At 38.6% G+C, this 14,772-nt stretch overlaps 1 protein-coding gene across 2 annotated transcripts in view; it reads left to right on the top strand.

Annotated features, from left to right (window-relative positions):
- ECT2 (epithelial cell transforming 2) overlaps positions 1 to 14,772 on the top strand; it is a 62,732-nt gene that overhangs the window by 31,367 nt on the left and 16,593 nt on the right. For both annotated transcript variants that reach the window (XM_054711254.1, XM_054711249.1), the window contains exons 17-21: positions 73 to 154; positions 5,004 to 5,082; positions 5,245 to 5,364; positions 10,187 to 10,325; positions 11,437 to 11,591. In XM_054711254.1, the coding sequence (XP_054567229.1) occupies positions 73 to 154; positions 5,004 to 5,082; positions 5,245 to 5,364; positions 10,187 to 10,325; positions 11,437 to 11,591 (575 nt within the window). The remainder of the gene's footprint in view (positions 1 to 72; positions 155 to 5,003; positions 5,083 to 5,244; positions 5,365 to 10,186; positions 10,326 to 11,436; positions 11,592 to 14,772) is intronic.

The raw sequence follows: 14,772 nt of genomic DNA on the forward strand, positions 1-14,772 counted from the left end.
TTTTTAATTAAATCTTGGATGGAAAACCATTGAATTTTTGTTAATCATGGAAAAAACATTTTATCATTACAGATCTTAAGAAACATACAGCTGAAGAAAATCCTGACAAAGACACTCTAGAGAAAGCTATTGGATCACTAAAGGAAGTAATGACGTAAGTGCATTATTTCAACTTTTTTGTTGTTCCTTGGATTTAGAATGGAAATGATAGAACAATTAGAATCATAAATGGAGAGAAAAATAACAAATACTTGTTATTTTTCTAATACTGTAATTACACATTAAAATGATGAGAAAGTATTATAAGAATACATTGATTAATTAAAAACATTTCTTAGGGTATTAAACTATTATGTACAGAGCGTAACAATGGTTTACAAATTTGAAAATGTTATAATTTACTAATAGCCATTTTCTTTATATACCTCTAATCATAGCTTGTTTTTGTGTTCATATTCACATAAATTGCCCAAATGTAACTTGGAAATTTGACCATGGTGAAATAAAAAAAGATTTATAATACTTTTTTTCACTTTACATTTGGCTTTTGGCTTCTTACCTTGAATTTTAAGGAATTAAATTATTGGGGTTGGTTGGAGATGTATGAAAATATAAACTCAATGAAATTGCCTTGGGGCCTTGATTGTTAAACTTGTAGACATAGTTCTGATCGAAATGATCTTTCCTGACTATTATGATCAGAACTGAAAACTATGTTGGTATTGCTTTGACTCATGGAGGGTGAGGGCATTTCAACTCTTTGGACTTTACATATCAACATATTTAATAGATTTAATTAAAATATTTCTGAGATTTCATGAGGTGCTTCAGTCTGAAATCCTATATAATAAAGAGCTAATAGGCAAATGGTCATCACGCCCTCATGCTCTTGTGCTAGGTCTGGGGGACCTGAGGCTATACCAATTAACCTGAGGCCATGCTCTCCGCCCCACAGGGCTAGATGGGGGACCTGAGGCTTTGTCCCCCCGCCTGGCACTGGGCCGGGGGACCTGAGGCTGCTCCCCCTGCCCTGCGGGGCTAGACAGGGGTGGGGCTGGCTGGGTCTGGGTTTCTCTCGATTTCGAGGTGTGCGTGAGTGGGTGGGGACTTGACTCAGTCCCGCGGCGCACCCGAGACTGACAGGAGGGAAATTTTCATATACATTTTACTAATTTTCTTTAATCTCTGACACTTCTATTATAGAGAAAGGGCAAATAGCAATATTTCCTCTAATTAATTCCCTTTTAATGTGCATGAATTTCGTGCACTGGGCCACTAGTAGTTTCTTAAAATACTTGAAAATACCCTGGCTAGTGTTGCTCGGTTGGTTGTCATCTCATGCATTGAGAGGTTGCTGGTTCGATTCCCAGTCAAGGTACATGCCTGGGTTGTGGGCTTGATCCTCAGTAGGGGTCATGCAGGAGCCAGCTGATGTTTTTTTCTCTGTCTCTCGACAAAAAAATAAAAGTAACAATAAGAAACAACCATATTAAAAAAACAAACAAACAAAAAAACAACTTGCAAAGGCATGCTTAGCAAGGCACTTTACTAGCTGTAAGAGTGAGAGCCCAGCAATAAAATAATGCTCAAATTAAGAGTTTCTGTTGCTATGGATAGTTTTAGGCATGTTTTGTTTTTTGCTCACATTCATATTTGATATGTTTATCAGCCAGAATAATAGTTTTTTAAGCCGAAACCGGCTTGGCTCAGTGGATAGAGCGTCGGCCTGCGGACTCAAAGGTCCCGGGTTCGATTCCGGTCAAGGGCATGTACCTTGGTTGCGGGCACATCCCCAGTAGGGGGTGTGCAAGAGGCAGCTGATCGATGTTTCTCTCTCATCGATGTTTCTAACTCTCTATCCCTCTCTCTTCCTCTCTGTAAAAAATCAATAAAATATATATAAAAAAAGATTATCTGTGGTTTAAAAAAAAAAAATAGTTTTTTAAACACTTCATTGTTTAACAAACTCTTGTCATTTCTTATCTTGATTCTTTCAACAACTCTTTGAAGTAGGCAGTCAGTGTTAACATATTTTCACAAAGAGAAAAGCTGAGAGGTTGTTACTTGGCCTATTTGCCTGTTTAGTGATGATAGCATATGCAATTTATTATCCTATCTAATAATAGACAAATATGCAAATTGACTATACCTCTGACACACCTGTAAGCCATGCCCACAAGCCACGCCCACCATCTAATCAGAGCGAGTATGCAAATTAACCCAAACCAAGATGGCTACAGCCACAGAGAACAAGGTTTCCTAGGTAACAGAGGAAGCCAAGCTTTCCGCCTGCCCTTGCCAGGCCTAAGCCTCCACTCAAGCTACAAAGTTTCAATTATAGAAGGTAAACAAATTCAAACAAATGGCGGCAGAATGGAGCTTGAGAGAGCAGGCCAGGGTTGCCGCTGGCCACAGGGGAAGCAAAGCTTTCCTCACACCCTGGCTGGGCCCACCCGCTTAAGGCAACAAAGTTTCAATTATAACCCCAACAGAAATGGCTGCCAGCCGGCCTCGGAGGGAGCCCCAGGCTTGGCTCCGCTCCAGGCTACAAAGTTTCAATTGTAGAAGGAAAATAAATTCCAGATACCAGGGCCTCTGCTTGGGTTGCCAGGGGACGTGGCTGGCCTGCAAACCACCGCAAGCCCCTCGCTCAGGCCGCCCCACACCCCAAGGGAACCCCACCTGATCTGGGACGCCCTTCAGGGCAAACCAGCTGGCCCCCACCCCTGTACCAGGCCTCTATCCTATCTAATAAAAGAGTAATGTGCAGATTGATCATCACTGCAACACACAATATAGCTGCCCCCATGTGGTCAAAGATCCTGCCCCCATGTGGACACAAGATGGCCACCACAAGATGGCCAGCAGGAGAGGGCAGTTGGGAGGCACCCGGCCTGCAAGGGAGGGCAGTTGAGAGGGACCAAGCCTGCAAGGGAGGGCAGTTGGAGGCGATCAAGCCTGCAGGAGAGGGCAGTTAGGGGTGACCAGGCTGGCAGAGGAGGGAAGTTGGGGGCAAACAGGCTAGCATGGGAGTGGTTAGGGGGTGATCAGGCTGGCAGGCAGAAATGGTTAGGGGCAATCAGGAAGGCAGGCAGGCAAGCAGTTGGGAGCCAGCAGTCCTGGATTGTGAGAGGGATGTCCGACTGCCCGTTTAGGGATCCGACTGCCCACCGGGATTGGGCCTAAATGGGCAATTGGATATCCCTCGAGGGGTCCCATATTGGAGAGGGTATAGGCTGGGCTGAGGGACAACCCCCCTCCGTGCACGAATTTCGTGCACCGGGCCTCTAGTTTATATACAATGTATTTTGGTAAACAAAGATTATAAAGTAACCTAACTAGGGAGTAGATTTGTCATTTGACCTGTTGCCTCCTTTGAAGTAGTGTCAAGTGGGCTGCTTTAGGAATAATGAGCCAAATTGATGACTGGTGATTAAAGATTTCTTTCTTTTTCAACATTTTATTTAAGCTTCCTCAGAATTTACAACTCTTTCTAATATATCACTACCCTAAATGGCTTGCTCATAGATTTTCAATAGATATTGAACTAAAGAAGCTGCAATTTTAATGTTGAGTTGTGATACTGATTTGTAAATCTTACAGAATTTGACCACACTTGAATTCTTAGGATTCTTGAATATTTAGCATAGGGATTAAGTGCTTATTAATATTGTGGTTGATTGAAACACTGTAATCTGTAAGATAAAGGAAACAATGAGAGAGCACCAATTAACTAGTCCTTGCCATTTAAGCAAAACAAACAAAACCCCCCCTAAAATTGGACTCAAACACCATTAATTACACATATTATCTTATAAACATTAATTTGTTATAGATCTACATTTTAGTAGTTTTTAGTACATTTTTCTTAGCAAATTATATATGTTTAATGTAAAGTTTTTTTATTTTTAGTATATATATATATATTCCCATAAAACCATCACCACTATCAAGTTAAGGAACATTTCCGCTACCTCCAAGTTTATTCATAGCCTTTGGTAGTAATCCCTTTTCCTTCCTCTCAGGCCCATCCTGAGGCAACAACTACTCTTCTCTTTTATCAGTATAATTTGCATTTTCTAGGATTTTATCTAAATAGAATCAAATTGCATATTATATTTTTGTCAGGCTTTTTTTTTACTCAGCATAATTATTTTTAGATTAGTCCTTATTGTTGCTTATATCAATAGTTCATCCCCTTTTATTTTCTGTTGTATGGGTATACCACATTTATCAGTTCATGTGTTGGTGGATATTTTGATTGTTTTCAGTGTCTGTCTATAACAAAGCTGCTATGAGCATCTGTGAATACATTTTTATATGGACATATACTTTCATTTCTTCTGGATAAAAAGTATCCAGAAGTAGGAATGGCTAGGTCATATAAGTTTTAAAAAATTCACCCAACTGTTTCCAAAGTGGTTGTATTACTTTGCATTCCCACCAACAGTGTATGTTGAACACCAGTGGCTCTATGTTTTTACCAACGCTCAGTATGAGTAGTCATTTTAATTTGTGAAATTCTAATAGATGTATAGTGAAATATCTTATTGTAGGTTTAACTTGCATTTTCCCTAATGCCAAATGATGGTCAGCATTTTTTCATGTGCTTATTTGACATTCATATTATCTTCTTTGTGATATATATGTTCAAATCTTTTGTCTACTTTTTTTAAAATTTGAATTTTCTTATTTTGAGTTTTTTTTTAAAATATATTTTTATTGATTTCAGAGAGGAAGGGAGACGGGGAGAGAGATAGAAACATCAATGATGAGAGAGAATCATTGATCGGCTGGCTCTTGCACTCCCCACATAGGGTTCTAGTCTGCAACCTTGGGCATGTTCCCTGACTGAAAATCGAATCATGACCTCCTCGTTCATAGGTTGATGCACAACCACTGAGCCATGCCGGTTGGGTCATTGTTTTTGTTTTTTTAACCAGGGACCAACTAAGTTCCACTAAGCTTTTAAAGTTTTAAAAATAACCTTATTAATTTTTCAGGCATATTAATGAGGATAAGAGAAAAACGGAAGCGCAAAAGCAAATTTTTGATGTTGTTTATGAAGTAGATGGATGCCCAGTAAGTATTCATCTTTGATAATTGTAAATTTATTTTCTCTTTCTTGTTATTTAGATTCTACAATTTTTATATAAAAAGATCTTGGCACCACTTTCTTTTAAATTATAATTTAAAATAATTCTTTGCTCCCAAATGATCTATTAATATTTTCAATCTACACAGGCTAACCTTTTATCTTCTCACCGAAGCTTAATCCAAAGAGTTGAAACAATTTCTCTAGGCGAGCACCCCTGTGACAGAGGAGAACAAGTAACCCTCTTTCTCTTCAATGACTGCCTGGAGGTAAAGTTGTACTTAATATAACATAATACTGATTTATATGACTTCCTGGAATGTTTAAAACCAAGCTTTGATTAAAGTATTATAGGTAAGTTTAAAGTAACTAAACTTAAATAATCACACTTTTTTAATTGAGACCAATTGTTGATTTAATACTTTTTATTAATGGAATGCTTTTAGAAGAAGACCTAATATTAAGAAGTATGATAAATTTTCATGACTTCAAATTTAAGTCAGAATGAAAATTTAGTTTATTTCCATGCAAATAAATCCCTAAGTCAAACGAATTTTAAGAACTTCTTATATCTATGTATATTTATAAGAAATGTATGACATAGCTATGAGTTACTTTGAAATTTAAGTAAAGATATCAGTATTTTGTTGAAAAGAGATAAATTGATTGTATAATATCATGAATTATGATTTCCTGATTCTTCCTTAAGTCATCAGGGTTAAATGAGTGGTCAGTATATCAGATGATGTGCATTGATTCTAAAATTCTTATCTAATTTAAATTTTTTCTCTCCCATATTATTCCTATAGACAAACTGAATTATATTTGTGTACTTTTTCTTTTTTTTTTTTTTTAAACATATTTTTATTGATTTCAGAGAGGAAGGGAGAGGGAGAGAGAGATAGGAACATCAATGATGAGAAGAATCATTGATCGGCTACCTCCTGCATGCCCCCTACTGGGGTTTGAGCCCACAACCCCAGCATGTGCCCTTGACTGGAATCCACCCCAGGACCCCTCAGTCTGCAGGCTAAAGCTCTAGCCACTGAGCCAAACCAACTAGGGCTGCTTTTTCAACTCTTTTCTTTCATTCTGTTAATAGTGTACTTTCAAACATTAAAATGGCCTAATGTGGGATATAAAGGAGTGTATTTTCCTTTGTCTCAGGAGATAAAGCTATTCATTTTGATAAAACAGATATTAATTCACCAGAAGACTAATTTGAATTTCTGTTATTTGGTATCTACCTGTTGCTTTCATTAAAGTGATTTAATGTGTTTTCTTAGAAAAAAAAAAAATGTCTATTCCTCTTTCTTTTCTACATGTCTTCTGGTGTTGTGCTCTTGCATCATGTATCCTACCTAATAAAAGAGTAATATGAAAATTAACCATCACTCCGCTACATGCACAAGCCACGCCCACCAGCCACGCCCACCAGTCAATCAGAGCGAGTATGCAAATAAACCAACCAAGATGGCTACAGCCACAGAGAGCAGGAGGGAGGCTTGGGTTTCACAGGCAACGGATGAAGCCAAGCTTTCCGCCTGCTATTCCCGGCCTAAGCCTCCACTCAAGCTACAAAGTTTCAATTATAGAAGGTAAACAAATCCAAACAGAAATGGCAGCAGCCACGGAGCTGGAAAGAGCAGGAGTCTAGGTTTGCCCCCTGCTTTCCTCACACCCTGGCTGGCCCAGGCCTCTGCTTAAAGCTACAAAGTTTCAATTATAGAAGATATACACGAACCCCAACAGAAATGGCTGCTGGCCAAGGAGCGAGCAGGAGGCTTGGCTCCACTCCAGGCTACAAAGTTTCAATTGTAGAAGGTAAATAAATTCCAGATACCAGGGCCTCTGCTTGGGTCGCCAGGGGGCATGGCTGGCCTGCAAACCACCACAGGCCCCTCGCTCAGGCCGCCCCACACCCCAAGGGAACCCCCACCCTGATCAGGGACACCCTTCAGGGCAAACCAGCTGGTCCCCACTCCTGTACCAGGCCTCTATCCTATCTAATAAAAGAGTAATATACAGATTGACCATCACTCCAACACACAATATGGCTGCCCCCATGTGGTCAAAGATCCTGCCCCCATGTGGACACAAGATGGCCACCACAAGATAGCCAGCAGGGGAGGGCAGTTGGGAGGCACCAGGCCTGCAAGGGAGAGCAGTTAGGGGTGACCAGGCCGGCAGAGGAGGGAAGTTAGGGGCAAACAGGCTGGCAGGGGAGCAGTTAGACATCAATTAGGCTGGCATGGGAGTGGTTAGGGGGTGATCAAGCTGGCAGGCAGAAGCGGTTAGGGGCAATCAGGAAGGCAGGCAGGCAAGCAGTTGGGAGCCAGCAGTCCTGGGTTGTGAGAGGGATGTCCGACTGCCCGTTTAGGCCCGATCCCAATGGGACATCCTTTGAGGGGTCCCAGATTGGAGAGGGTGTAGGCTGGGCTGAGGGACACCCCCCTCCCCATGCATGAATTTCATGCACCGGGCCTCTAGTATTGTTATAAAACACAGAGAACTCTTAGAGAATAAATCATGCCCAGTCACCAAAAGTTCACTTGTGTTAAATGCAGAGTTTTGTGAGATTAGTGAAAAATCATTTGTTCAGGAATGTTGCAAAACACAAAGTAATGACACTGAAAATACTATACACAATTGACCATACCCAGAACTGAGAAAGTTATAATAAAAAATCATGAGGCAGATAAATAGTACTTTACCTCAGTAGGGATTATCCTGGAGTTTTACTGTCTGTCCATAGTTGCTCAGTTCTTCTCTATTAGGTCCTATTAAAATTTTTTTTTAGGATCTTTCCTGTTGAATTCCCTTGGTCAACTGGCTTCATTCATCTAATTGGTTAGGTTATCTTTACTTCCCAGCTAATCCATTCTGGTTTTTATCCCCTTAATCCCAAGAGAGTTGTAGTTAACTTTAATTTTTTGATCTTAACATCCCCTTCAAATTCCTTGAAGTATTCTATAACTGGCTCATTGACTCACCTTCCACTTTAATTCTTGCCATTTGTCATTCCCTGTAGCTTCCAGTCGGTTTTGTAATACCCTGGCCTCTCATTTCATTCACCAGTGACTTTTTGTTCTACTCTCTCTTAGCTTTCCTATCTCAGAATCATAGTAATTGAAACAGTACTATTTCTAACATTAAATTTGGACTTAGAAGATTTATAATCCTAAACTCTCATTCTCTAGCTTGTTTGTCTGAAAAACACACACCAAACAGTCCTGGCCAGATAGCTCTGTGGTTAAATTGTCGTCCCAATATGTCAAGGTTGTGGTTTGACTCCCCCCCTCTGTTCCCCCTCCCTAATCAGGGCACATATAAGAATCAACCAATGAATGCATAAATAAGTGGGACAACAAATCAATGTTTCTCTCCTCTCTCTCTCTCTCCTTCTCCCCCTCCCTCCCTTCCTTCCCTCCCTCCCTCTCTCCTTCCCTCTTCTCTCTGGCTTCTTCCCCACCTCCTCTAAAATTAATAAACTGAAAAACCAAAATTACAAACAAATAACCAAACCTCTTAACAAATTTGGAATGAAGAGTAAGATAAAAGTTAGAAACCATTAAAATGGATAAAATCTATATTGACTTCTCTTAAATATGGCAGGTGATGTTTTACTGAAGCTAAACTAATTTAGTATTTAAGAATATACTTTTCTTTTTATATTTTATTTGTTTTGAGTTTTATGTACTAGCATATGTGTCATTAATATTAATACTTGTGCCCTAGGTAGTTTGGCTCAGTGGATAGAGCATGGACCCTCGGACTGAATGGTCCCGGGTTCAATTCCTGTCAAGGGTACATACCTTGGTTGCAGGCTCGATCCCCTCAGTTGGGGCGTATGTGGAAGGCAACCAATTGATGTGTATCGATGTTTCTCTCTCTCTGTCTCTTCCCTTCCCTTCCCTTCCACTCTATCTAAAAATCAATGGAAAAATATCCTCCAGTGATGATCAACAACAACAAAAATTATTAACACTTGTCATTGCTTTTCCTTTTTAAAAAAACCTTAAAATTATATTTATTCTGCTTAACCAAGTTAATGTATATTTAAATATTAGTGAAAATATTTAAGTTTTTATTGCTTATTTTCACTACATTAAGGTAAATTAACTTAATATTTAATACAGATCTGAGTCATAGTTTTGCTTCAATATGAATATGTACTGACTGCCTTTTGATCTTTTCTAATTAGCCAACACTTAAGTAGATATGCTTTTCAGCCATACTTTGTCATATTCATGATGGTGACCTGTTAATCTCAATTCATTAAGTAACCTAATCTAAGACATTTTGTGTGGATGTCCTTCAGTTGATGATTATTACCTCAAAAGAGATGTCCTTTTAAAAAAGCTAAATAACATACCAGGCTTTCATGGAGATGGAAACAATAAATTTAAAGACCTTGTTAAATTCACAGAACTCAAGTACATCATGAATTGCAGGGTCCTTTCTGATTTTGCCCCTGGTTTTTCCAGCGTTATTTTATTTACCTCTTTCTTTTGCAGGAATCCCTAGTTTAGGTAAAATTATGTCTTAACGTAGCACCTTGAGTTTATAATTTCTACCATTTGTTTAATTTATTGTTTAGTTACCTTTTAACTGTCTCCTTTCTCGATGGTATGAAAATATGAGAGGCAGAACCATTTCTGTGTAATTTATTCTCAGGATCTGAGATAATTGTGAATTCTGCTCTTAAACTGATATCAGTTATCTTTTGTACCCAATATAGAGGTCCCAGAGTAACTATTTTCCTTCCTAACTCAAGAAAATTCCTCAGTTCTTTGATCCTGTTAGTTCTCACAATGCTTCTAAGTTTTTTCACACCTCTAGGATTTTTTGTGTAGATCCTGTCCCTTTGCCTGGTTTCCTGACCTTTGAACTCTTATATAAACATGAGCATATCTGTTATACAAGTACATGTATGAATATTTTACATAGCTTCTTATCTCATAGTAATTCTGGAATGACTAATAGATGAGCTGCATATAGATTTATGTGATTAGTGCATTTTGTTTTTAAGTATTTTGTCTTTGTTTTTATTCATATTACTTATAATGACTTTTGTTTTTCTATAATCAGATAGCAAGGAAACGCCACAAAGTTATTGGCACTTTTAGGAGTCCTCATGGCCAGACCCGACCTCCAGCTTCTCTTAAGCATATTCATCTAATGCCTCTTTCTCAAATTAAGAAAGTGCTGGACATAAGAGAGACAGAAGGTATGCTTATTTGATAAACTATTGCTAAATAAAAATAGTTCATACTCATTGCGGATTTGTTTCACTCCCTTATGTTTTTTTTCAAATGAAAGTGCTATGTACACTAACCTAGCCTGTTCCCACACCAAAACATTTTATTTCTTCAGAATCCAAAAGAAATCATCTGTGCTCTGCATCTTATACTTTCCTTGTTGCCAGTGGCAGCATTGTTAAGGATACAGTTAGGATATGACTAGGAATGATGTGCATGAGTAAATACACCCTAAGTAACTATGGTAGTCTTGGCATGGAGTTAAATGTGTATTAAGGGAAGCTTTCTCCCTCAACTTTGATAGTATAAGGGAGGTATCTCTGAAGGCCTGAAATTGCCAAAAGTTTATACCTACTCAAAATAGTATCATTGTTTAACTGGCACTAGTGATATATCTTTATGGTCATATTTTGGGTGTTAGGCATGATTTTTACAGTGTAAGCTGGTTCCATTAATGATCCCATCCTCTCATGATGAAAGGCTTTGAGTTAATAGAAACAAAGAAAATTTGAATAATAACTTATATTGCTATCTTTACTCTATTGTCACATTTGAATTATGGGTTATGTAGTATGTTTATTTTAAATATTTCCATATTTTTGGATTCTAATAATGGAAGATTTCATTGTTTAAAATAGGTTCTAAAAAACATTTTGTAACAATTTTAATATTTGATAATTTTGTTTCTTTAAACTTAATTTAAATAGGTTGAGTTTTTAAATTATTCTTACAATGCCATTTCATTTTAAAACTTAAATTCTAGGATAATAAGTAATGATACATTCTAATTGTTTAAAACTCCATCATATAAAATATTAAATGTCATGGAAAATACTGTTTATGTAATGTCAAATTATTATTGTTGGTTCTTCATATGGTACTTACTGTTACAGTTCTTTCTAATGTTTCAATGTAAAACGGTGATAATCTCTGTCCAATTAAAAATAGAGGGGGTGGGGAGGGTGGAGAAAAGATCATTCATTTCATTGGAATGTTGTTGTTGATCTGAGGTAACTAAACTTGCATAAATCTATCATTTTCCAAGAATAACACATATTGTTTATAATTCTGGAACCCTAGATTGCCATAATGCTTTTGCCTTGCTCGTGCGGCCACCAACAGAGCAGGCAAATGTGCTGCTCAGTTTCCAGATGACATCAGAGGAAATTCCAAAAGAAAACTGGCTTAAGATGCTATGTCGACATGTAGCCAACACCATTTGTAAAGCAGATGCTGTAAGTTCTTAATCCTATGTAATAAAGGGAATATGTTAATTGACCCTCATGCCATTGCAAAGATGGCAGTTCCCACAGCCACAAGATGGTGGCACCCAGTCCCCTCAGCTCCCCAGCCACCCAGGGCTGGCTCGAGGCACAGGCAAGTCTCGGATGGTGGCTTCTCAGCCTCCCAGAGCTGCCTGAGGCTCAGGTAACTAGGGCCGGCAGAGGCTTGTGCTGCCGGCAGTGGCAGCAGCAGAGGTGTGATGGGGCGTCGCCTTCCCCTGATCGCTGGGTTGCCTCCTGCCCCTGAGGGCTCCCAGACTGTGGCGGGGGGCGGGGGGGGCAGGCCGGGCTGAGGGACTCCCCCTTCCAGTGCATGAATTTTCATGCACCAGGCCTCTAGTCTATTATGAAGAGTTAAAACTCCATGGCAGTGCATTCAAGCTAAATCTGTACATTTCTAATGACTTGTTAATTGCTAATTGTGATTATAAGAGAGTTTTAGTTTTGTATGTATTAAGGAAAGCTGGTTTAATAAATTGTTTTGGAAAAGATATTTTAAAAGTATAGACACATGAAACACTAAATTGCTAGTTTATGGAAAGGCCTTCTTAACCTTATAGCTCCTCTGGCTCTGATTGGGTGAGGCTTTTGGGACTTGTACCCTGTGATTTTCATGGAAGCTCGTAGGCCTGACTGTTTGTAAAGTAGAGGGTATTCTGTTCTGCTGTTCCCTTATCTAACTGCAAGCAATAATGAGATAAAGCAAGTTGCATTTCCTATCAGGCAAGTAGCCAATCCAGTTTTCTCAGTCCAGCCTCTTAAAATCAAATGTGAATTGTGAATATATACATATAGAATATGTAATTATTTTTACCCTATATAGATTAATGTGAAGATACATGAGAAATTCAAATTATCAAAGTTAAACAACTATCAGAATTCAGGTAGCCTATAGTAGCTCTTGGATAAAATATAGGTCCTATAAAAGATAATTTACTTTCTTTATCATTAATGGTGAGACATGCTATAGATATAGACCATCATTTTTGCTTAAATAACATGTTAATTAAAAAACTCATTTGTTAATAGAATTATATTTTTCATATTGGAGATTAGAAATCTAATGGCTTCAGCAAAGCTACCATCTGACCTCAGGTGATGTATGAGCCTTAAGAGTATGAACAACACAATTAAAGGTTACAAGTTGGCAAGAGACCAAAAATACATACCTAAGAATTCTGAGAAAAAAAATTTTCAACAAATTAAAACTTTAATCTTTAAATTTGAAATAACAGAATATGAGACATCATATCCACAAGGAGAAAAACTATGGAGAGTTACAAGAATAAGGATACCTGGAATCTAATATTAGCTTTATGCTCTTGGCCTTAGTTTTCACATGTAAAATAATGATAATAGATTAAATGTTCTTTCAGCCTGAAAATTTTAATTCTTAAGTCATTTACAAATGGGTATGACAAATGAAATTAGTCTAGAATAAAATAGTTACACTTATTCTACTCTTAATTATTTAAGCTCCAATTATTTAGGCCACCAATGAATATGTATTAGAAGGACAGAAACTACTGTTTCAAAGAATCAGATTTTTTTTTTTTTTTGTCTTTTGTGTGTGTGTGTGTGTGTGTGTGTGTGTGTGTGTGTGTATGTGTGTATGTGTATGTGTATATATATATATATATATATATATATATATATACTTTCTCTTCAACATGGCATATGTTCTCAAATTATAAGACACATACAAATGATAAGAAGAGAATGTATTGATAGATGACCCTTTTCAGTACAATAGTACTGTAACTGACATTGCTTGGACATTCCTGTGACAGTAAAATGTTTATTTTATCATAGTTAAGTCTTCTTATGAAAGATATTGAGATATAATTATTATGGTTTATAAAGTAGATAATACATGGCTAGAACGTCCTACCTAAATATGTAGAACAGTAAATAGACTATTTTTTGCTTTTGAACATTTCTATAGGCCAAAAATATAGGATGTTTGTTCCACAAAATGGTTTATAGAAGTAATGCAATGTTAATGCATAAAACAGAATATTGGCTAGAAAAATGATGGAGACAGTTTTTATTATAGAGCTTACAAAATCGCTCATTATATGGAAGAATTTTTTTTCATAGGTCTAGGTATTCATAGACAATACGTATCCTTGCTTTATAGTGATTGCCTATTTTAGAAATTACTCCTTCATTTATCAAGATGTCAGAGTAGATGGCTTACGCAGTCCTTTTTGAATTTATAACTATAAAACTGAAGCATAAACAGTTAATGGAAAAATTTTCTTGAAATACAGTCTATTGAATTACTAGCTATAAGATAGCTAATAATCCTAGAATCTATCTATCCTATATAATAAAAAGCTAATATGCAAATCAACCGAATGGCAGTGACTGGTCACTATGACGCACACTGACCACCAGGGGGCAGATGCTCAATACAGGAGCTGCTCCCTGGTGGTCAGTGCACTCCCACAGGGGAACGCCATTCAGCCAGAAGCCGGGCGCATGGCTGGCAAGCGCAGCAGCGGTGGTGGGAGCCTCTCCCACCTCCACAGCAGGGATAAGGATGTCCAACTGCCCACTTAGGGAGAGGGACTAAGTCAGCAGTTGGACATCCCCTGAGGGCTTCTGGACTGCAAGAGGGTGCAGGCCAGGCTGAGGGATCCCCCCCCAAGTGCACAAATTTTGTGCACTGGGCCTCTAGTATATATAAAAGGCTAATATGCAAAATGTCCCCTCGGGAGATCGACCGGGAGACCAGGAGTTTGCTTGCTATGATGTGTGCTGATCACCAGGGGCGGCATGGAACAAAGGAAGGCCCCGGCCGGCAGCCGGAAGGCCTCGATTGGCCCTGATCGCCAGCAGGCCTAGGAACCCTACCTATGCACAAATTTCGTGCACCGAGCCTCTAGTATATATAAAAGCCTAAGTGACCGAATGACCAGTCGACCGGTCACTTTGATGCGCACTGACCACGGGGGCAGACACTCAACTCACAGGATAAGGCTTCCTCCTGTCTGGATCGGGCCTGTGGGGATCAGGCTGAAACCGGCTATCTGACCCCCACTGAGGGGTCCCAGATTGCTAGAGGGCACAGGCCAGGCCGAGGGACCACATCAGTGCACAAATCCGTGCACCAGGCCTCTAGTTTTAT

Source organism: Eptesicus fuscus, chromosome 3 (genome assembly GCF_027574615.1).
Source record: "Eptesicus fuscus isolate TK198812 chromosome 3, DD_ASM_mEF_20220401, whole genome shotgun sequence".
Lineage (NCBI taxonomy): Eukaryota > Metazoa > Chordata > Mammalia > Chiroptera > Vespertilionidae > Eptesicus > Eptesicus fuscus.